At 42.7% G+C, this 24,657-nt stretch overlaps 2 protein-coding genes across 2 annotated transcripts; one reads left to right on the forward strand and one right to left on the reverse strand.

The window, feature by feature from the left end:
• Nucleotides 1–165: 165 nt before the first annotated feature.
• On the reverse strand, nt 166–13,095 carry LOC135880901 (cytidine and dCMP deaminase domain-containing protein 1-like). Its single transcript, XM_065407327.1, has 8 exons — nt 13,025–13,095; nt 12,424–12,513; nt 6,927–7,027; nt 5,507–5,693; nt 4,343–4,771; nt 3,197–3,249; nt 1,890–2,029; nt 166–223 (listed from the first exon to the last, which is right to left on the reverse strand). Exons 2-8 carry the CDS (start codon nt 12,431–12,433, stop codon nt 166–168), a joined length of 978 nt encoding a protein of 325 aa, XP_065263399.1. The 5' UTR covers nt 12,434–12,513; nt 13,025–13,095.
• Nucleotides 13,096–17,019: 3,924 nt separating this feature from the next.
• Nucleotides 17,020–24,022, forward strand: YARS2 (tyrosyl-tRNA synthetase 2). Its single transcript, XM_065414146.1, has 5 exons — nt 17,020–17,801; nt 20,087–20,254; nt 20,773–20,928; nt 21,815–21,985; nt 23,660–24,022. Exons 1-5 carry the CDS (start codon nt 17,020–17,022, stop codon nt 23,817–23,819), a joined length of 1,437 nt encoding a protein of 478 aa, XP_065270218.1. The 3' UTR covers nt 23,820–24,022.
• The last annotated feature ends 635 nt before the right edge of the window (nt 24,023–24,657 follow it).

Below are 24,657 nucleotides of genomic sequence, written 5' to 3' on the forward strand. Positions count from 1 at the left end.
GCTCCTTGTGGTGAGAGACTGAGTGCCTCTTGTTCAGACCCTTCCTTGAGTCCTCTGAGCTCCTCCCCTTCTTAGACAAGACCTTAGCCAAAGTCGAAGGAGCACTGGATCTGTCTGGAGATAAATGTATGGGGAGGGAGTCTCCTGACCTGACTTGGAAGCAGGTCAAAGGGAGTGCTCCATCAGCAGCAGCTTCAGTTTGATCTCCTGATTCTTCCGAGCTCTAGATTTTAGAACCAGGCAAAAGTTACACTTTTGGGAGATGTCAGTTCTGGGCGCCAAATTTCAGAAAAGATGTGGACAAATTGGAGAAAGTCCAGAGAAGAGCAACAAAAATGATTAAATGTCTAGAAAACATGACCTACGAAGGAAGATTGAAAAAATTGGGTTTGTTTAGTCTGGAGAAAAGAAGACTGAGAGGGGACAGGATAACAGTTTACAAGTACATTAAAAAGGCTGTTACAAGGAGGAGGGAGAAAAATTGTTCTCCTTAACCTCTGAGGATAGGACAAGAAGAAATGGGCTTAAATTGCAGCAAGAGCAGTTTAGGTTGGACATGAGGAAAAACTTCCTAACTATCAGGGTGGTTAAGGACTGGAATAAATTGCCTAGGAAGGTTGTGGAATCTCCATCATGGGAGATTTTTAAAAGCAGGTTAGACAAACAGGTGTCAGGGATGGTCTAGATAATACTTAGTCCTGCAATGAGTGCAGGGGACGGGACTAGATGACCTCTTGAGGTCCCTTCCAGTCCTACGATTCTATGTCTATGGTGTTAGAATCTCCTAAGCAACAGATACCCGTACAGTGGCTGTCGCTGATCTTGATAGCCTCCTGATGAGAGAGGAAGCGTTTGAAACACTAACGTAACTAAATAACAACTACAAAACACACTGAGACACACATGAGGCAGACACGCTAGAGCTCCTTCTCAGGCCAAGGTGGTAGAGAAGGAACTGAGGGTGGTTCACCCGCGCAACCCTATATACCTTTGAAGCATGGCATGAGGTTGTATAGAGTGTACACATGGGCTGAACGGACACTGCTAATGGAAAATCTCCTATCAAGGGCAGGAGTGGCACATGCACACCTGAAGTGGAACACCTATAGGGAAAGTACTCAAAGAAGTGTCTGTTTTGAAGGGCAGGAAAGTTCTGTAATTCTAGTGTATCTGAACCTCAGCTAGTCTTAATCTGCTCCAAACACAGCTGCTTGCCTATTGCTAAGGCAGTGGCAATGCCAGCCAAAGCATCTTCTCTCCTTCTTCTCCAGTACCACAGTTAAGTGCCTGCACAAGGAACAGTGCCATTTGCTTGTTGCTAGGCAATGGAAGCAGAGCATTTTCATCCCAAAATGGCCAATCTCTGCTATCAACAAAGTAGATAGTAGCAGTGCTGCACTCATCAGCTCCCCACACATACAGATGTAAATAACTCACCAGCCACTACCATTGCCACCAGCATCCTCAAGGCAACCCACCTCCCACTATTGTTGCTGTCCTAAGGATCAGCTGATGCTGTCAGGTAAATCTTTCAAAAGGTGCTTGGAGCTTCATGTTGTGGGGAGGAGGTAGGCATGTTGGGTAACTATTCCTGAAGAGTGGAACAGTGAGGTTTTATGGTGAAAATTTTGTGAAAAAGCCTTTGTTAAAATTTTGATAGCATATTACTGTGCTCAGAGGTGTAGAATATTAGTAGTCCTAGCGGGAGATAAATTACTGGGCAGACACCAGGTGAGGTGGTCAAAGGTGCATGCTGAATGCAATTTATATCATGGCTCCACAATTAATCACATGGATATTACAACTGCATTGATATATAGTATCATAAGGAATTTATGTAAAACCACAGAATTACTTCTAAACAAATAAATAATAATAATAATAATAACCTGAAAAGTAGAGCATTTGCTTCAGCATGGATAAGGACTGGTCCTTTTGCTGTTCCTGACTCTTTTTTGACGTTTCTACCTGCACAAGGCAGGTTTGCAAATATTGCACCAATGGGGTATCCATTATAACCTGCCCCAAACTAAGAAAAATAATTAGTAGAACCTAACAGAGCTGTAAGATAACAAGAATGACTAAGAAAAATAAGACACATATCACTGTAGTTTAAATAAAGATAAATACAATACATGACATTTCCCTTTTTTAGACACACACACAATGTCCATGTTTGAGAAAAGTTTGTAATATACAATAGTTACATCACTTTTACTTTTCAGGGATTTTTCTACTCACATACTCAGTCACTGCCTACTATCAAGACCAATTATTTCTTACATATATACATCAGTCTGAGAGCCCTATAATGAAAGTAATATACATTATTTTGTATATTTTAATGTACTGCTTCCCAAAGTTTTGAGGCAATTTTTCCAATTTACCAGACTAAAATATCTCAACTGCACCAGCAGATAACCTTCTCACCCTCACTATCCCATTCAAAACCACTAGCTACTACGCATACTTTTTTCCTGTATCCAGTGACCTCAAAATTCCTCCACCATCATAATATCTTTCCCTCCCTATCTTAATAATATAGTTATGGCCAGCTTCTTTGCTGGGCCATGGTGAATCACTTGTCTGGATTTCAATGATAAAATGTTATCATTATTGTTACTGTGTTTATAGTTAAGTGATTAGGAGCTAGCCTTCTGAGGGAAAGGAGGCTGGAAGTGAAATCCAGAATATCAGAGGAGGGAGGTGCCAGGAATTGTTAGCTGCAATTACACAAAAAGAAGGTGTGTTTCTTTAAATGAACTGTACGTGATGTTCTAAAAACTTTAGGTGTTTTAATAAGTATTTTTAAGTTTTCAAAGAGGTGAGAAAGGTACAAGGCCAGATTCTGATTCAGTTACCTTGATGTAAAATGAAGTCTAGTGTAACTAAGATTAGATTAAAATCTCGTCTCCAAGGCCCAATGATAGGGTATGCATTATCGTTGTGTTACAGAAGTGGTTGAGAGTGCAGCCAAAAAGCCCTGTGCTCCTATGGGGTATTATACCTTACACATTTTACTAAGGGCTAAATACTGAAGGCATTATCTAGTTGTAAGGTAGATACATTAATGGAGCAATGACCAGGCAGGTAACAGTGGCAAAAGCTGGAAGTACCAGTACTAGTGTACTTATTAGCTAATGCACTGGAGAGAGTGAACATTAAAGAAAGTGCATGAAGCATTTGCCATACTTACAAAATATCCATTCTGACTGTATAATATGCAACCCACACCTCGATCTGGATCATCTTTTATAAGAAAAAGAGCATTTTATATCACTTTAGTGGTTAGACTTTAAATATTATATTGTGGTTTAAGGTGTCATGCTTTAGAATATTGAAACAGAATGTATAAGTAGATTGATCTGTCTAAACCCCTACAGAGATACACTATATTAATACGTTATCTAGATAGCAACATATACACTGTTATTATGGAAAGGCATTATTATAATCAGATACAAAGAAAAGCATATTTCATCACAACACAACAATCCAATGTAAAGTTTTTCCTTGATTAGTAATCTCAAAATATAAACACAATACAAAACCCTGAAAATGGAACATAAAACGTTTTATGTACACATTAATTGGGTATGGTGATGAACTCCAAATGCAAGGCCACTTACATACATAGTTTTACCATAAACAGACAATTTTATACACTTTTCCTGGTAAACTACAAATGCAAAAGAAGAACGAGCAATTATAAGTACTTTACTAAAAAATGTGTCAGTTGATAAATATATTAACTGATCGTTTTCATTTGACATTATCACAAGAAAATATTCAGAGGCCAAAATCATGAAAATAAAATATATCTAAATATAAACATTCACACATACACCAATCCAGGGAGTCAGAATTATGTGATGAAATATGCACTTCTTTGTTCTTGATACAAAACTTTTGTTTATGTTTATTAGGTGGACATTGTAAGATTTACTTATCATTTCCTTGCTTTTAATTGCTTAGGTTTTATAAATGATATTAGATAAGGACATGGTTGTCACTTAGTAAACTTCATTGTTTTTAAACAAAGCTTTTTGGGTTTGAAATATGATAGTGTGATTCAAAATAACTTGTTGCAATTTCACTTGCACTGATTTGAGTTTAAATCTATTTTGATTCAAATGTAGTACTGGATATGATTTCAATAAACATATCTACTTATTTAAATGAAAAAAATATTTATTTAGATCCTGAGTGAGGAAAGCATACCAATTCCTTTGTTATCAACATGAGTTATGAAATATTTGGCTTAGCTCTAGCTAAATTTATTAGGAAAATATACCTGGTTTTCATATTTGTTTGCTATTTTTTCTATTTTCAGTATACTTACCAGATCTTGCTGCTAAAAGATAACAAAGCTGCAATGCATGTGTGTGCATTTTTTCCACATCAATCTTTTCTTTTTTTTCAAATTTTCCATGGGGACAATGCAGTAAACAATCAAGGCAACACAATGAATTCTTCATCTGCTCTGCACATATCCTTATATGGCCTTGCATATTAAGCAATGAACTATTTTTTTCCATGTCTTTAGGGACAGCCTCAGCATAATGGGAACTGCATTCTGTGCACTTGTATATTTTGATTCTAGATGAAATCTTAAATACAGTGTCAGAGTCTGCGATTGGCAGAAAAACACTGCTACTTATATTACTTCTGAGAAACATTTGGTCAACTTGCTTGAGATCTTCCTCAACTGCTGAATCTTCCCCTTTTAGTTCTGGAGACATTGGCCAGTAATAGACTGAAGAAACTGATCCTAAAGATGAAAATTTAGACTGATTTACAATACAATTCAACCAGACAGGATCATTAATGCCTACATTTCTTGATAACAATGGTTGGCCTAATTCTCTGTTGCAGTGCAGCCAGTGTGTGCAACACCGTTGGTGCATTCTAGTGTCAAAAATGTAACTGTCCACAGAAAATATCCCCACCCCAGTACAGAGGGCTCCCTGGATGCTGTAGAATCACTGTAACAGCTACTATCACACCCCTCATGCCTGAGGCCAGTAAAGAGAGCATGGTTCAGAAAAGGACCATGGTTAGCCCTACACCCAGCTGCTCTAACTTTTGCTAGGGGCTGGCCTGGTGCCCAGCCAGCCCAGCAGTCGGAGGGCATAAAAGCAAGCTTTGCACCACCAACTTGAGCTGCAGCATGTGGTCCTTGAGAACAGGGGAGCCGAAAACTGAGTTATATATTTTTGGACCTGCTTCGTAAGTGGATCCTGACACAAGCTCACATTACATGACATGAGAACTACAATTTATGACCCTAGCCTGCAAATCCTTCCCAGGCAAGTAGTTTCACTGATTTCAAAGGGACTACTTACATGAATAAAGGACTACTTGTGAGAGTCAGGATTTGCAGGACTGAGCTCCATATGATAACATGATTTTTTCAAACCGGATATTCAGTATGGGCTTATTTCTGACCTCCTTACTCATGAAAAGCTCCCACTGACTTCAATGGGTTGGTCAGTTTATTATTTACCTTGAATGAGAAATGTAGTACAGGTGGAGCAGGGTTTCCTGGACAAATACACAGTGCAGTTACTCAAAGAACAGGGAACGTTCAGCATGACATGTTGCACAGCATGTAAGTTTTCTCTGGAGCAGCTCATTGCTACCACTTTGTGTATTTTGTCTGACTCACACACAACAATCCCAGTTTTATTGAACTGAAAGAAAACAATGTGACTTACTATTTGTCTGCAAATTTTATTTTACAAACACCTATGTTTTAAAACGCAGCTTCAATGTATTACAGATTTGGCTACATTGATTTTAAGTACATTGATTCTTCGTCCTAATAACCTTTGGCTCTTAATTTGTCTTTCTGCTTTATCAGTCCTATGAATATTTACTTGTTCATTATTCTTATTAATTCACTATCTTTATATGCGTATGCTGTTTCTGAATGGACCCAATCAGTCTCCCTTTGAAGTCACTGGTGAAACTCCAAGTGACTTCAAGCAAGCAAGATCAACCCATAGTTTTCTTAAACACCCTCAAGTGAAATTTATGAGCAAGAAAAAGGAAGCATGACTTTGTGAGGGGTCTAAATCATTTCCGTCAGGATCTTTTGTCAGCATTACATTAGCTGTGATGGATACAGTAAGGCAGAGAGACATCAGTGCTACTGATTAGATTGCAAGCTTTTTGGATGAGAAACTACGTCCATGTATAATGATATGTTTATACAGTGCCCAGCACAATAAGGACCTAATCCTTCTGGGTGGCTTTGGATTCAAATAATAGATAATATTATCTGACAAAGCTTTCTTATGAAGTTAGCGTATAAATTAAGCTCAAACAAATTCACTCTTAAAGGTAAAATTCTAGTCTTCTCTGTGGAGGCAGTAACTGGAATAATCTACCCTAGGGGGTTTCACATGTTATTCAATTATCTTAAAGAACAGTAGCATACTAGTTAATCTGGCCCATTATGCATAGGAAGGATGGAAAGTGATCAATAACAACAATAATATTTAACACATAAAATGTTTTACATTTTAAAATCTCTATACAGTATGAATTAATCTCCAAAGCCCCCCTGGGAAGTAGGCAAGTAAGCATTACTATCCCCAATTAACAGATAGGAAAACTAAAACAGAAGACTTGTATACACTAGCCTTTTTCCAGAAATCTCCCACCGTCATACTACCTACCATCAGGTACGTTAAGAATTATGGTATATTGATATGATATAGTGGCTGTGAATGATCACATCTCAGCTGTTATCTAATCAGGGAACTGAGCTCTTTATGTAACTATTCATCTGCTTACTGACTGAAAACTAAACAGTATTGATTACTGTTGGTACCTATTAATTGATATTATCAGTGATTTTAAGGGTTCATCCCCTTTTATTGGAAAGAAACATCTCTTCACAGTGACATCTCATTACATACCTTTTCAGATGGGCTAACACACATTGGCGAATTCTCCATATGAAGGGCTAGAAACATACACAAGTCTTTTTTATTTCCTAAACGTGTGGCAATCTTGTAACCTACATAGTTTCAAAGAAAGAAAAAGACATATTCAATAGACATATTCAAAAAGAGCCCCAATCCATGTTGTTAAAAACAGTCAACTGTTGTAATGCAGGTAATTTACTGAGCATCTATCATGTAAAAAACCCACTTTGGGTGAAAACTTGGCACCACTGAAGTAAATGGCTAAGATTTAACCCTTGGGCACCTTCTAACTATAAGGACAGTTAAGCTCTGGAACAGGCTTCTGTGACGCTGGCAGACCAGGTGCCAGCTCTTGCCAAGGCCCCTAGACATCACTGAACACTGACAAATGCATAGCTGGAAACCATTCTGGCTCACCTGTGTGTTAGCATTGTTACAACAGATGTTAAGTTTATAAGAATGTGTTTAGTGGAATGCTTGTGAGTTGCTGCGTGCATTCATCTCACTTGTAGTATGTGTATCCCTTGTTATAAGGTAATATCAAAGTGTTTGCTTTGTACTACGAAAGTGTTTGCTATGAAACTGAACCCCCCTTCCCCGCCTCTCCCCCCCCCCCCCCCCCCCCGGTCAGGAGAGAAGAATTACCAAGTGTGAAATACTAGTTTACCATAAGAGGTATCATTTCCTCCCCAACAAAACAAGGCCTATCGACACCAGACAAACCACTGTGGAACACCAGTGGATAAATGACTTTGTTGATTGCTTCCCCCACACCCATGAAGTGGATACATGCACAAACCCTCCTCCCATCACAGCTTGAATGCTGGGGGAAGGGAATTAAAATCCCTGTTAAGGAGAAATTGTTATGACTATGCTGCTTGGAATTTGGAGAGGGCAATAATTCTAATAAACAAGGGATTCCCCCAGCTGCTTAGCTTGGGTTAGTCCTAAAGGACATATTGAGCTTGTGCATTACAGCAGCTACTATTATCTTTTGAAACCTAAGACAGTAACTCATTTGTGTATGTATATTTACCTGCTTTAACCTTGTAGACCAGCGTTTCTCAAACTGGGGTCCACGGACCCCTGGGAGGTCCCGGAGGGTACAGGCGGTCCGCAGGCCCTGATGATCAACTCCTTCCTCTTCCTCCCTCAACTCCTCCCCCTCCCTCCCAGCGCCTCCTGCATGCTAAAAGTCCGGTGGCGCAGCGGGGCTAAGGCAGGCTTCCTACCTGTCCTGGCCCTGCACTGCTCCCGGAAGCAGCCAGCATGTCCCTGGGGTGGAGGAGGAGGAGGGGGTCTCCGCGCACTGCCCCCACCCCAAACACTGACTCCGCAGCTCCCATTGGCCGGGAACTACGGCCAATGGAAGCTGCGGGGGCAGAGCCTGCGGGCAGGGTCAGCATGCGGAGACCCCCTGGCCCCCCGCTTAGGAACCGCTGCCAGACGGATGTGCAGGTTGCTTTCGGGGCCGCTCGAGGTAAGCGCTGCCTATCCAGAGTCTGCACCCTGCACCCATTCCCATACCCAAACTCCCTCCCAGACCCCAGACCCTGCACCCCCTCCCATACCCAAACTCCCTCCCAGAACCCACACCCTGCACTCCCTCCCACACCCAAACTCCCTCCCAGAACCCACACCCTGCACTCCCTCCCACACCCAAACTCCCTCCCAGAGCCTGCACCCCTCACTCCCTCCTGCACCCCTCACTCCCTCCTGCACCCAAACTCCCTCCCTCCCACATTCCCTCTATGATGATATCTGATTAAAATATGACCATGTAGATCATTGTTGCTACCACTGTTATATAATTGCAACAAATATTGTACAAAGGTTGTCAAGCAAGGTGTCTATGAAAAGGTTATGATTTGCTGAATATGATTATGCTATTTGTATGCATGTATCATTTTTGTATTTAAAGTTATGAGTATTGGCTCTCTACCTGGATTTCAAATATATTTGCTCCTGTGGCAACGCCCACAAGGTATTTACCCTGCACATCTTGAAGGGATTATTCAAGTTAAGTGGCCCATTAAAGGAACACCTAGCTCACAATGGAAGACGTCTATTTACTCTTAATAGAATTTCCTGCTATGACTAAGTGAAATCATGCATGGACATGTGACTTGCACACGTGACTCCAAATTCCATCTTTTACCTGTAATTTTCCACTAGCTGTCCTGAGGGCTTTGTTTGAAACAATGGATTTCCCTCCACATGGCAGAAGCTATAAAAGGTGCTGGAAACTTCTCATTTTTGCCTCTTTCCTGCTCAAACCTCTGGACTATGAACTTATATTAATGGGAGCATTCTAACCAAGAGACTGAGGCCCTTCCAATGATTTGGAAGCAACCAGAGACTTAACAAGCCCACAGTTTATTCCATCACTGCTACAAGCCTGAATCAAGGGACTTTGCAATTGCTGTATGTATTTGATTCCTTTAACCAATTTTAACTCTCACCTTTCTTTCTTTCTTTTTATAAATAAACCTTTAGATTTTAGATACTAAAGGATTGGCAACAACATGATTATTGGGTAATATCTGAGTGATATATTGACCTGGGTGTGTGACTGGTCCTTTGGGATCAGAAGAACACTTCGTTTGATGAAACTGGTTTTAAAGAACCACTCATCTTTAAGTCTAGTGTCTGGGTATTGAATCCAGGACTGGAATGCCTAAGGAAACTGCTTTTCTGACTTCTTGTTAGCCAGTGTGGTGAAACAGAAGTTTACTTGTGTTGCTGGTTTGGTATAGCTTATGGGAGAATAACCACCACTTTTGGGATGTATCTGCCCTATTTCTCAACAGTTTGTCCTGAATTTGGTATTCTTAGTTGTGATCCACGAAGGCATGCTAACACCCTCCTATACCCAAACTCCCTCCCAGAGCCCGCACCTTGTACCCCCACTGCACCCAAGCTCCCTCCCAGAGCCCTCACCTCCTCCTGCACCCCAACCTCCAGCCTGCCTCAGCCTGATGAAAGTGAATGAGAGTGGGGAGAGCCAGCGACGGAGGGAGGGGGTATGAAGTGAGCATGGGGCGGGGCCTCAGAGAAGGGGGCAGGGCAAGGGCTGAGCGGGGTGAGGGCTTGGGGATCCCCAAAAATTTTTAAATCAAAATGGGGGTCCTCAGGTTGCTAAAGTTTGAGAACCGCTGTTGTAGATAACTATCTTATTTCTTTTTGTAGTTAATAAATCTTTAGTTAGTTTATTACAGGATTAGCTACAAGCCTTGCCTTTGGTGAGAAATCTAGGTGTAACTGACCTGGGGTAAGTGACTGGTCCTTTGGAACTGAGAGTAACCTGAATTTTGTTGTGCTTTCTGGTGTATTGGACCATCTATCACAAAGGCAGGCTTGCCTGGGTGGAGAGATAGACCAGAGTGCTCAAGGGGACTGTCTGTGACTCCATGTTATCATAGAATCATAGAGTTATAAGGGACCACAAGGGTCATCTAGTCCAGTGGCTCTCAACCTTTCCAAACTACTGTACCCCTTTCAGGAGTTTGCTTTGTCTTGCGTACCCCAAGTTTCACCTCACTTAAAAACTACTTGCCTTACAAAATCAAACATAAAAATACAAAGGTGTCACAGCTCACTATTACTGAAAAATTGCTTACTTTCTTATTTTTACCATATAATTATAAAATTAATTGGAATATAAATATTGTACTTACATTTCAATGTATAGTATATAGAGCAGTATAAACAAATCATTGTCTGTATGAAATTTTACTTTGTGCTGACTTCGCTAGCCCTTTTTATGTAGCCTATTGTAAAACTAGGCAAATATCTAGACGAATTGATGTGCCCTCTGGAATACCTCTGCGTATCCCAGGGGTACACGTATCCTTGGTTGAGAACCACTGATCTAATCTAACCATGTTAGTGCTATTATAGTGCTTGTGGAGTTCACACTTGTTACTTGGTTTGTGAAATCTAAGTATAGAACATACAACCAATTTGAGGATTGTAGCCCTGCTTCTTGACAGTCTGCCCTGAGGTTGGCACCCATGTTGATGAGCCACTCCGGGTAGCCTGACATTTTCTAAGGAAGGTTGTGTAATCCACCATTGGAGGTTTTTAAGAACAAGTTGGACAAACTCCTTTCACGGATGGTCTAGGTTTATTTGGTCCTGCGTCAGCACAGGGAGCGGGACTTGCAGACCCTTCCAGCTTTTTTGTTTTGTTTTGGAGTTTTTTTGGTTTTACACAGATGTATGCAAAAAACAAACACACAGCAAAAACAAAGCCCCCAGCTTTCTTCACTACTCACCAACCAGCCTACACACTGGATGAGACAGGGGTCTTACAGAAAAAATAACGGGCCAGATCCTCAACTGATGTTAATTGGCATAACTCCACTGCCTTCAAGGATCTGCCCCAGGATATCATTGCATATGTTAAGACTGTATCATACATCATATACACATAAGGAAAGAGTTACGGTCGTGACAACCTCAGCTTTGGTATTTGCTGAATTCTGAGTACTTCACATTACAACCTTTATATTATTTGTAACAATTTTTCTATGGAATTTCTTATATTTACCAAAACATCAATAATCCATCATGTGGGACAATTTGCTAGACATAGAATGCTCTGTTCTGCACAAGATTGATACTCACTCCACTGCATCAGTTTTACCCATTTAACTTTATAAACCAGAATGTAGTTACACTGGATAAGACCAGTAGTAATGGAGTAGGGAATCAGGTCCAAGATGTGCAGCCTTGCCTCTGCTGAGGCCCAGTCACAACACTGTTGAAGTCTTTCAGATGACTTCAACAGATGTTGGATTGGGCCTTAAGTAAGTGCAATTCTGAGTACTGAGGTACACACGCCAGATATAATAAAGAATTTTAGAAAAATAATTATTAGTGATTTAATGTTGTTCACACTGGAGCAAGTGGTTGAAAATTATTTTCTATTCCACCCACTTTTTCCTTTAAATTACACTGGAAATTGATTCTTACAAATATTCCACATCTTTCATCAAACTTATCAATGGTACCTACCACTTTGTTCGTTAACTGCATAGTTCTCAGGCCTGGTGGACTATCTTTTGTTTACCATATTTTACCTATTGTAAGACCCCATATTGTATACATTGCTTTATAAATAGTAAGGCACCAGTCTTCTTCTAAGAACCATGTAGGCCTGTGACCTGTGGGTCCCTTCCCATGATGCTGTACATCCCTACTATTATTTTCTCTATAGCCACCATCCACAAGTGGGCAGAAAGAAGAAGTTGTTGTGATCCTGATCTATGATTGGAGCCCCTAGGTGCTACCACAATACAAACAAGCAATAAATAAATAATAATAGACCTGGGCTGCCACAAATTTCCTGCATGTCCATAAGCAGCTGGGATCTGCACATCAGATCTACCAGAAAGAGCCCAATTGTCAAACGTGTAAATATTTTAAACTGGGTACCAGTTTCTTCTATTAGTCACCTCAAAATGTAAGACAAAAGAAATACAAACCCCGTTCCATGTCTGATTGTAAAGAGTCTCTTCCTTTGGAAAATATTTAAGAATTTCTTCTTTCCTTCCTCTTTCTTTCATCTGATATCACTGTGGTAAAGAAAGGTTATATCATTACATCCAGAATCAAAATCATATATATATGAAAAAATATAATTTAATTGTGCTTACAAATGTATTTTAAAACCGTATAATAAACCCTTTTCCTCCATATGAATGAAAGGTACATGAATAGGAAATTTTGATATGTAATATCACAGCCTCATACTGTTTGCCAGCAAAGTAAACCTTCATAAAAATAAGAGAATTGAGCCCTTCTTTGTAATTAGATTAATTCAAACATACTATCTAGTTATTTGCAGGAGAACAATAACATTAATATTTCAACTTCTCACAGAGTACTAGAGTCACATTCAGTAAATATTGCACCATCATTTTGGTGTGTCCTCTCCATTTTCTTCTGTGTTATTAAGTCCAATTTCTACTTTTCTTTTAAGGAATTGTTTACTATTGGTGACTGAAAGAAACTGTACTTCGTGTATTCTAAACACCTAAATAAAAAGCCATTTAATATCACAGAGTAAATGTATGCTTTTCTTACCTGTTTCTCTGTTACCAAGAGCATTTGCTTCACAGAGATTTAAAAGGCTTTTAAAGAGCAGAAGTGAAACTAAAAAGCTACTTTCAGTTCATTTGTCTGTCGTGATCACAAGCTATTTCCTGTTGATGTTGTAATAGCTCAATCCTGTTTCATATTGCTGTGTGTACTATTTAAAATACACAGTGTTTATTAAACAAGATTAATTCTCTGAAATAATGGAAATTGACCAGACTAGTGCAGGGTATGAAGATCAGCTCCAAAAATGCCCTTTGAAATGATGAACCAGAGGGCGCTTTATTTTGTACTTTGCCCATCTCTAGCAAAAAAAATATGTCCCCCCCTTTTAATGTTAATTTGCAAGTGAATAGCTCCTGGCTTCTGATTATGGAGTGATGTATTGGAAAGCAGGGGCAGCGAATTGTACGGGCCCGTGGTGCCCAGGCTCCAGCAAATTCAGGGCCTGGGGGACCCGGCTCCACCAATGTTCGGGGCCAGGTCTCTCCCCCGGCCCTGCCTGCCGTCCCCGCCCGCCTCCCCTGGGCATCCCTGCCTGCCCTGGGCAGTGGGCGGCTGCCCTCTGAAGCTCCTCGCTGCGCTGCCATGCCGGCCGCTGCCACAGACGGCTACAACGAAGCGGCGCAGGGGGCAGGCTGAGGCGGCGGCTGCTGTGCCTGCAGAGGAAGGTGGGGAGGAGGCGCATGGCAGCCTCCACCCCCTCTACCCCCCAGCAGGCGACTCCTGGCTGGACCTCCTGAGCAGCAGCCTGGGGGGGCCTGGGTGAGTGTCGTGCCAGGGGGCCAGAGGGGGCCCCCCTGCCCTGGAGCTAGCTGCTGCTGGTGGGGAGAGGGCTGGGGGGAGTCCTCCTCACTGGCCCCCAGCCCCAGGGCAGCCTGCCTGCTACACCCCAAACTCCTCATCCCGGGCCTACCCCCATGCCCTGCACACCCTCCCGCAACCCAACCCTCCTTGCCAGCCCAGAGCCTGCACCCAAACCCCCTCCTGCACCCAGAACCCCAACCCCCCTCCCGCACCCTCTCCTGTACCCCAACCTTCTGTCCCAGCGCACAGCCCACACCCAGCACCCACTCCTTTCCAGAGCCCGCACCCAAACTCTCTCCCAAAGCCTGCACCCCAAACCCCCTCCTGCACTCAAACTCCCTCAGAGCCCACATCCCTCCTGCACCCCAACCCCCTGCCCCACCCCAGAGCCCGCACCCAGCACCCAAACCCCCTCCCAGAGCCCACACCCAGCACCCAAACTCCCTCCCAGAGCCTTAGGCAGGTGGGGGGCAGGGCGGTACTTGGACCCATTCTGGGCACCACCAAAAATTATACAAACCTGCCACCCCTGCTGGAGAGGGCTTTTAAGGCTGGCAGGGGCCCCCGTTAAAATCCCACCATCAAATTGAAGAGATAATTGGGATGTTTTTCTTGACTGCCTCTGAACTTCAGTCCCCATCTGACTACTGAGAAATCCTCTCTGACAAAAAATGTATTATCCATTAAAATTATATCTGAAGAGCATTGCCTAAGGAAAACACCAACTTGCACCAGGAGCAAGTGTGTGGTATTATTCCTAAAAGGTCTGCACTATCTTCATCATAAGGATAGGTACATTAGTTCTTTAAAACTGTAGCAGGAAGTTGCCAAGAGGAAGAGTGAAAAAAGAAGTTCTACACTGAAGCAGAGACAAGGTAGCTTTAGGAATAATACTGTTTTTCCTATTCTAATTAACTTCCTTGTTCAGTGTTAGAACACAGTGACTCATTGTGTTATTCTTTTTCATTGTGAAAACGTGTTATCATAAGTTGCCTTATTTTGAACCAGCAATAGAACTAGGCAAAAAACTGGGGAAATATTTTGAAAAACCAATTCAAATTTGTTTGTGAAAAAATGTTTATTGAAATTTCAAACTTTTGAAAAATGTTAACAAGCCCTAACCAGCATAAGGAAAAAGAAAAGTCAATACCAAGTTCAGCCTTCAATAAAATGTTCAGTTTGATAAGCCCACAGAATGACTTGAGGGGATGGAGTATGTTACCTGATTCAGACCTGCCATAAAGCTTAACATAGAGCATAGCACAGTGCAGTTCAGTTCATTAATTCATGTAACTGGTAGTGCAGACAAAAAAAATTATAAATCATTTGCCTTCACTCAGAAAAGAGATTAAGAATAATTACATTCTTTAAAAGTCTGATAAGCATTCCATTCCACATATGTAATATATGAATGGAATTGCTTTTACCAAAGAGGTGCCAAGGCTCAGAGAAGGCATGGAAGCCTGTTTTAAGGACCTTATATATACAAATAGAGCATTGTGACTGTGGTATCCATAAGAAAGAATATCTAAGAGACCAATTAAAAGTTTGAATTTTAAAAAGGAACTTTCACTACATGTTATCGTTAATGTCTGAGCTGACAAGTGGTGTAAAAATTACAGATACCGGAGTGGAATAAGTGCGAGTCACCTAGCAAGAAAGTGGCGGGTGACAGCATGGTGCAAGAAGCAAAGAAAAAATTCCCATGGAAAAAAGGGAAGAACCATTACTAAAATACTCGAGTTCCTGGGCAGAAATGTGGTAGGTGTAGAAAGAGAGAACACATGACAGATGAAATGGAGTGGAACCAGTGGAAATGTGCAGGGAATGTAAAGAAAGGGGTATTTGGAGCATGTCTTAAAAAAAAGCAAAGGAATCGGGAAGATAACCGAAGCAGGGATAACTGAAGCCTATTTCATGGGATTGTGTATCCAAAGATGGCACGCCAAATAGGTTTGGACTGTTAGTGAAATCCTATTACATTTAAAATTAATTCAGGAATAGGGGTGACAAAAAATGAACTCCCTAAAGCTGAAGGTTTGATTTCCTGTGGAAATTGTATTGCAGTTCCACAGTCTTTTACGATGACATATTGGAAAGAATTCACGAGGCATCCCAATGCCACAAATTACATTTAATTGCTTTTGCTTTATTATTTTGCTGTATAACAAAAATCATTTGGTACATAAAATTGCAACATTTTTAGCACTGTTATATTTTATATTACAACACAGAGTCTTTCCATATTTCCTTTTCAACTGATAGTCACAAATATAACTCTTTAACAACAGGTCATCATGCCCCAGTACCTCAAATGTATCGTTTTATGTTGGTAAAGAATTTCACCTGCCACCCAAGGTACCTATAGAGACAGAGTCTGCAACCCGTCTGCCCTTTTCTAGGCATCAATTTAGCTAAGTACTTAATTTTAATCACTTCAATGAAGTCACTCACAAACGTTAAACTAAGCACATGCTTATGTGCTTTGCTGAACCAGAACCATGCCATTTTGGTTACATATGGTCCAGTGGAAAAAAAACTCTCGTTTCTCTTCTTCTATCCGGAGTAGAGAGTCTCATCTTGGGAAGGTTCAGCCAGAACTTGTTCCCCAATAACGGCAGCCAAATCAGATTGTGGTGTCATTGAACCCAAATGTTAAGAACAAGAAGCACATGCGGGGGGGGGGGAAGGTAAGTGTTTAAAACGACAGTAATTTTAACGTATGTAACTAACAACAACTGGGGCTTGAGGAATGACATTGCCCAGGGAGCTAGTCCTGAAAAGAGGAGCCCTTTATGCGGGCCTGATGGCCACTGGGGTTGAGTTGATCCCGTCAGGAGGCTTTGCAGACCCTAGCTGGCGCACGGACTCATTCTTTGACAACGGAATTTTTTTCTTGCTCGAGGGCAGCGTGCGCGCGCCACTTTCCCCGCCCAGAACCCTGGTTTCAGTGGGGGGCGGGGCGGGGAACCGCGGGCCGCTGAATACGGGGAGGGGGAGGAGGGGGCTACTGTACGCTTCTCTTACGCAGAGGCCAGGCTCCCCACAGGGCAGAAGGGGCGGGGCCTAAGGAGCCCGGCCCCTCGGCTGTGCCCGTTCCCGCGACAATCCGGGAGGAGCCCACCCCTACTCAGCCTCTTAGCCCAGCGTCCCTCGCGCCGCCCTTCCCAGCCAAGATGGCGGCGCCCATGGTGATGCGAGTCGGGTGCCGCCGTGTCGCGGGTCTTTGCGGGGGCCTCTCCCGGCGGATCCATCACCAGCCGCAGCGGGCTCCGGGCGCCAAGGGGCTGCTGGCGGCGCAGTGCGAGCGGGGCCTGTTCCAGGAGGTGTTCCCGGCGCAGGGCGCGGAGGAAGGGCTGCCCGCCCTGCTGGAGCCGGGCCAGCCCCCGCAGACCGTTTACTGCGGCTTCGACGCTACGGCCGACTCGCTGCACGTCGGCCACCTGCTAACCGTCATGGGCCTGCTGCACTTTCAGCGCGCGGGGCACAACGTCATCGCCCTGGTAGGCGGGGCCACCGCCCGCCTGGGCGACCCGAGCGGCCGCACCAAGGAGCGCGAGCCGCTGTCGGAGGAGCTCGCGCGGGAGCACGCGCTGGGCCTGCGCGAGGGGCTGCGGAGGCTCTTCGACAACCACCGCCTGGTGTTCTGGCCCGCGGCGAGCGGCGCGCGGTTGGGCGAGGTGATGCTGCAGGACAACACGTGGTGGCTGGGGCGCGAGCCGGTGGTGGGCTTCCTGTGCGGGGTCGGGGGGCGCCTGCGCATGGGCACCCTGCTCAGCAGGCAGAGCTGCCAGGCTCGGCTCCGCAGCGCCGAGGGCATGAGCCTGGCTGAGTTCCTCTACCCGGCCCTGCAGGCCTACGACTTCCTGCACCTGCACCGACACCACGGCTGTCGCATCCAGCTCGGGGGAGCCGACCAGATTGGCAACATCATGTCCGGATATGAGCTTGTCACCAAGTACGGGCAGCAGGACAAGGGGGCAACCGGGCTGCACCAGTGGGCTCTGGCTTAATCTCTCATAGGGATGGGCAGCCCCTGAGAGATGCTTCATTTCATCAGGCTTAGCAACCCCTGAGGTGCCAGCAAGAGCTGCACCACCATAGCCACCAGCTTCATCTCTCATAGGGATGGCTGCCTGAGAGACGGTAGCCCAGCCTGCCAGGTGCCATCATGGGCTACACTAGTATGTCCAATCACTTTATCTCATTGGGCTGGGCAGCCCTTGATAGATGCCAGCACAAGCTGCATCACCATGGCCTCCCACTTCATCTCTCAGAGATGGGCAGCCTCAGAGAGACCACATATCCCAAATTGCCAGGGGCTGCAGAAGCATGGCTGACTGCTTCCTCTCATAGGGCTGGGCACTGGAAGCCCCTGAGAGATGATGGGTCCTAGCCTGGTAGGTGTCATCTTGTGCTGAGTGGCCTGAGGCACCTAGCAGGTTGGGACCTGTCCTCTTAAAAGCAAGGAGGTGGCTATGCCAAGTTCAAGCCTGTTGCTTCACACATGCTAATCCACAAGTGTGCCAGTGATGAGGGTGATATTAAAACACTGAAGGAGTCAAACTTTTTCCTTTATTGTTTCTCAAGTAATGCAAGGAACTCAGGATGGTCAAGTTCAAGTATTCAAAAATAATGAGTCAGGCCTCAAATAGTTAATATTGGCTTAAATTAAAAAAAAAAAAAAGACAGCGGGTATTATTTGTCTTCTGATTTTTCAGCCTTTAGGAACACACGGGTCACGCTTTCAAGCTTTTCCTTGTAACCAGGAGGGCTAGAAATTTTTATTATTTTTTAAATGAAAGCCGAGAGTCTCACGCTCATTTGTCTCCAGCATCTGGGGCTTTAAATAAAATACACCTCTACCCCGATATAACGCTGTCCTCAGGAGCCAAAAAATCTTACCGTGGTTTCACTTATAGGTGAAACCACGTTATATCGAACTTGCTTTGATCTGCCGGAGTGCGCAGCCCCTTCCCCCCCGGAGCACTGCTTTACTGCGTTATATCCGGTCATGTTATATCGGGGTAGATCAGGGTGTATCAGATATGAAACTTGATAAAATTGTAACGCTAAAGTGGTCAATATTTTCCAAAATTTCAACAAGTTTTCCACCAAATGAAAAATCTTTTTTTTTTTTTTTAACAGGGCTTTGGAGCTGTGCTTCGGCTCGGCTCCAGCTCCAGGCAAAAACCTTCAGCTCCATTGCTCTGGAGCTGCTCCGCACTCCAGCTCCGGGCTCCGCTCCAAAGCCCTGTTTTTTAATATCTCTAATATATAAGTAGACACAGCTCTTGGGTGCCTAGGTGACAGTACAATCCTCCATTGTCAGGTTGCCTGAGGTATAGCGACTTTGAGGGAGCAGCATTGAAATGCTTGCTCAGACTTTTTTTTTTTTTTTTTAAGTTACAATCCATAATAAAAGACCAGGAGGCACTTACGTTCAGTAATTGCAATCTGCATCATGGCAACAACTAGCCTGTTAAAAGAAGATGCCTCTAAACATTTCTGACTGTTTCCAAGGTATAAGACTGTTCGTGAGATTTATAGCAGCATCCACTGCAATAGATAAGTGGAAGTAGAGGAGAAAAGGCTGCTGAAAAATGCTTTTAAGGAACAACTGCAGATACCAATGGTGGTGGGGTGTTGCTGCTGTACTAATAAGTGAAATGCAAACAGAGTGCTTGGTCTAGCCTGTCTTGGTAGTTGACATGGAAATTAAGCACTTCTCAAAAAGCTAGACAACATTCAAAGTTATTGTGCAAGTTATGTTGAACATAGAATAACATCTACAAGACCATTATACATCAAAATTGACATTCGGTGCATCTTAATGCAGTATTCTGAACCAGATGCTTCAGAAGAACCTGCCAAAAACCCTGTTATGGAATAACCTGCCAACAGAGGAAGTTTCTTCCTAACCTCTTATTAGCTGCTAGTTGTCTTATACCCTGAAACTTGAGGTTTATATATCACTTCTAATTTTTTAAAAACCTAAGTGTATAGTCGCATTATTACATATACAATTGTAGCTTATTTTGTATCCCACCAATATTGTTGCCTCAAACATTTAGTGGCAATGAGTTCACAAGACACATTTTTTTAAAAATGTATTTTAGTATCATCTAATTACTTTGTGAAAGGCTTAGAAGCAGCTCAGAAGAACCAGTAGTTCCAAGTACAAGTTACATTTAAGCTTACCAAGCAATGTGATCTTAATGCATTATGATTCTTTCCCCACAGAGTGACGGGAGATGATGTGTTTGGAATCACCGTGCCTCTTATTACCAGTACCACTGGAGATAAATTGGGAAAATCTGCTGGTAATGCAGTTTGGCTAAACAGAGATAAGACCTCTCCATTTGAGCTGTATCAGTTTTTTGTTAGACAGCCAGATAGCACTGTTGAAAGGCAAGTAGTTCTTCTTAAACCTCACTTTTCACAAAATTTGCTCCAGAAAACTATATAACAGCAGCACTGAAAATGTGCCTATGTTTTATACAGATAGATACAGTATGAGATCATGCAGTAAGATGAATTTCCACTATCATCATGCCAGTTATTCTTTTGAAAATGAGTCTTTATTGGTTAAATAACATACATCAGATTAATAAATGTATATGACATTAGCACTTCATTTATTCACACATACTGGTAGACGCATCACGAGTTAGTATCAGAAAAGTGGCCCGTTGAGTTTTAAGTGGCATGAAAGTATATGAGTATGCAGTTGAGGAAATAATCTACAAAACATATGGTTAGTCCTAACTTTGCAAACAGAAATAAAGGTTTGAAAAACAATATCTAAAATCTGGATATTTTAAAGTTGCATCATTTTAACACAGGGAATTAAGTTTGCATGGCAGAGAGAAAGGAAGTCTAATATACAGACCAGTGTAGAGATCAAATAATTCCCTCCCTGCCCTTAGGTACCTGAAACTCTTCACTTTCCTTCCTCTTCCGGAGATTGAGCACATGATGGAAATGCATGCTAAAGAACCTGAAAAGCGGGGACCTCAAAAACGACTTGCTGCAGAAGTAACTAAGCTTGTTCATGGAAAAGAAGGTCTGGAATCTGCTAAAAGGTAAAATTTGACTAATTAATCTGTCCAATTTCAGGCTTATTTAGGAGGAGTGCTCTTCATGACCAGAGGGAGGGGAGCTACTACGTGGCTAGTTCACGAATAGGGCTCTGTGTCTATCACGGAGGTCACAGAAGTCACGGATTCCGTGACTTCCTGCAACCCTGTGACTTCTGCAGCGGCCAGTGCGGCTGACCCCATGGCCACCTGAGCAGCTGGCCCCGGGGTCAGCCACACTGGCCACTGCTAGAGCGGCTCTGCAGCCAGCTGCACCAGCCACTGCTGGAGCGGCCTGGGGCCAGCCACATTGGCCACTGCTCTGGTATCTCCAGGCAGCTGGACCCAGGGACCGCCCAAACAGCGGCTGATGTGGCTGGCCCCGGGAGCGGCGGGAGCCGCCACAGCTCAGTGGCTCCCAGCAGCTGGCCCCAGGCAGCCGGAGCAGCAGCTGGCCCCCCAGGGCGCTCCCCCGCCAGCTGGTGCCACGGGCCCTCCAGACTCTCTCTCTCCCACACTTCCCCGTCCTCCCCAAGATTCAATTGTGGTATTTAGGGTATGGGCCGTGACTTTTTTGTTTCTTGCCTGTGACCTGTCTGACTTTTACTAAAAATACCCGTGATTAAATCATAGCCTTATTCATGAACAGTTGAGTGGGGGAAGGGAGGGCAACAAAATGGAGAAAGGTATCTGTCATGTAATTCTGCAGACACTGTTATCCTTGAGTGGCAATGACAAGGTTTGATGGGTTTCAGTTTTAGTCTTTTTTTTTTATTATTATTTTTTATGCAGGAAGGTAGGCTACTATGGTAAAAAGATGAGTTTGGGGAGAAAATCATAAGAAAACAGGAGAACCCTATTTGGTTAACCATATAATTTTTTTTTTTTTTAGATGTACAAAAGCACTGTATTACAGCAGTGTGGAGGCACTGGAGGCTATGTCTGATCAAGAATTACAGGAACTCTTCAGAGAAGCTCCATTTGCTGAATTGATGCTTGAACCTGGAATGAGTGTACTTGACCTGTGTCACAAAGCAAATGCCATTCCAGATGGACCTAGTGGGTATGTTCCATTTGTATTCTTTAATACCTCTTTGTTATATGAGCTACAGTTGTACACTTCCAGAAATTCACTTCAAACAGAAGGTCTGCTTTGTTCAGTCCTCAGTTATATCAAAACAACTAGTAGTCATCCATCTGATAAATCAATTAGTGAGGCGTTGATGATCTGCCTACCAATACTATAAACTGAGGTGGGAGAAAATCTAGTGTGTTGAACAACTTCTACACCTATGCTTGATTTATAAGTTAAGGTGAAGTAATTCGATAGGTCTGAACTGTGTTGCTAAAATATCTTCACACACTATTGATCCAAGTTGTAGAATGTTGCTATCTGCTAAATTTCATTAAGTAACTAAGTCTGGTATGCTTTTACGGTGCACCAGAACATAACGTTCTAAAGGAATGACACATGAATTCCAAATGCACTAAAAAGTAAAAAAGAGCCATCAAGAGTATTGATTAGCTAGAGCAAAATATTGAGAAGTGAATTTATTGCTGGTGCAATGCACCAAGTTAAGAGCCATGAATAATGAAGGGTACATAAGAACGGCCATACTGGGTTGAACCAATGGTCCATCTAGCCCAGTATCCTGTTTTCCAACAGTGACCAATGCCAGGTGCTTCAGAGGGAATAAACAGAACAGGTAGTCATCAAGTGACCCATCTCTTGTTGCCCATTCCCAGCTTCTGACAAACAAAGGCTAGACAAACAGAGGGACACCATCACTGCCCGTCCTGGCTAATAGCCATTGATGGACCTATCCTCCATGAATTTATCTAGTTCTTTTTTGAACCCTGATATAGTCTTGGCCTTCCCAACATCTTCTGGCAAGGTGTTCCAAAGGTTGACTGTGTGTTGTATGAAGAAATACTTCCATTTGTTTGTTTTAAACATGCTGCCTATTAATTTCATTTGATCCCTAGTTCTTGTGTTATGAGGAGTAAATAGCACTTCCCTATTTAGTTTTTCCATACCTGTCATGATTTATATTCCCCCATAGTCATCTTTTCCAAGCTGAAAAGTCCCAGTCTTATTAATCTCCCCTCATATGGAAGCCATTCCATACCCCCTAATAATTTTTATTGCCCTTTTCTGTACCTTTTTCAATTTCAAAATATCTTTTTGAGATGAGGCCCCCAGGTCTGCATGCAGTATTCAAGATGTGGGCATATCATAGATTTATATAGAGGCAATATGATACTTTGTCTTGCTATCTATCCATTCCTAATGATTCCCAACATCCTATTAACTTTTTTGACTGCTGCTGCACATTGACCGGATGTTTCAGAGAACTATCCACTATTCAGAGATCTTTTCTGAGTGGTAATAGCTAATTTAGACCCCATCATTTTATACATATAGTTGTATATGTATATAAAGACCGCAGTAGAGTCAGTTTCCTCCTTTACCTCACCTCTCAACAAAGGCATCATATTGCCAGAGGGGGGGATTGGTGTGTCCTTTAGGAACATGACTGATACCAGTTAGTGTTGACCTGAAATGAAACTTGAATAAGTGACCTAGAGGCAACTGGCTTCATATTCCAGTATGAACTGCCCAAGTTGTCCAGTCTCCCACACCAAAATTAATACAGTAACTTTTTTCTAAACTGAACGTTTGAGAGTTAGCAACAATCAATCAGTTTCATCTTGCAATTACTTCTTTTGTTTCAAGGTACCGGAAGATTACAGATGGTGGAGTCTCTATAAACTACATTCAAGTAACTAATCCTGAAACTGTTCTTGTTATTGGGCAACATATCCTCAAGAATGGAGTGTCACTACTTAGGATTGGAAAGAAAAACTTCTACATTATAAAATGGCTGACATTGTGACAAAAGGAAATACCTAATTAAAGTAAGATACACCTTCACACTAAATTTCCCAAAGCCTCTATCTTACCTTGTCCTTTCTATATTGTGTATATTGCACATCTCAAGAACAGCACAACAAGAGCGTACTGTTTGTCTCATTCTTCTCACAGTGAGAGATTCTACCTAATACACCTGGTTCAAATAAAAGCAGCTAAATTTATGAAGATGGATAATTTTGTATTTTAATTTTGACAGTGTTAATAAATCTGAGAGGTTTGCTACATACTATGAGTCATGGAGTGAAGAATACAGTAAAGAAACTCAGAGCAAATTATTCCATCTAGTCTACCCCAGAATTCCTTTAGGGATAGAGCAGTCGTCATTCCCATAATCAGTCCTCCAAAACTGAATTCTCAGTGCAATAAATATGTCCCAGAAGGCAGTCTACTCATTTGCCATCAGGGTTACAAAAAACTCATTTATTCCCTGCCCCCTCCAGAAAAGACGTGTTTTGTGTTCTAGTTTGAGACTTTCATGTTTTTGAATAGTAACAGGATTTGAAAGTTTAAACACTGGGCTCTCATTTCAACCAGTGCAAATCAACTTTTATCCAAAAAGGTGAGCTGTGGAGAGATGAAGCTTAATGTTTCCTGATGGGCAGAACAGCAAGTTACAGAAATGTTTAGAAGCCTAAACTCATGGAGGCTTTGGTGATTGGAGGAAGAGGTGTGGGTAAAGGATAGAATGAAATGTCATCAGATGTTGGATTTGCTTAAATGTAGTCTTGCTTTACCACCTGCAACTCCTGGGCCTTCTAGCCTCTTGTATAGGAGTTATCCCACTGGAGAAATTACACAGG

The sequence above is a fragment of the Emys orbicularis genome, chromosome 1 (assembly GCF_028017835.1).
Source record: "Emys orbicularis isolate rEmyOrb1 chromosome 1, rEmyOrb1.hap1, whole genome shotgun sequence".
NCBI lineage: Eukaryota > Metazoa > Chordata > Testudines > Emydidae > Emys > Emys orbicularis.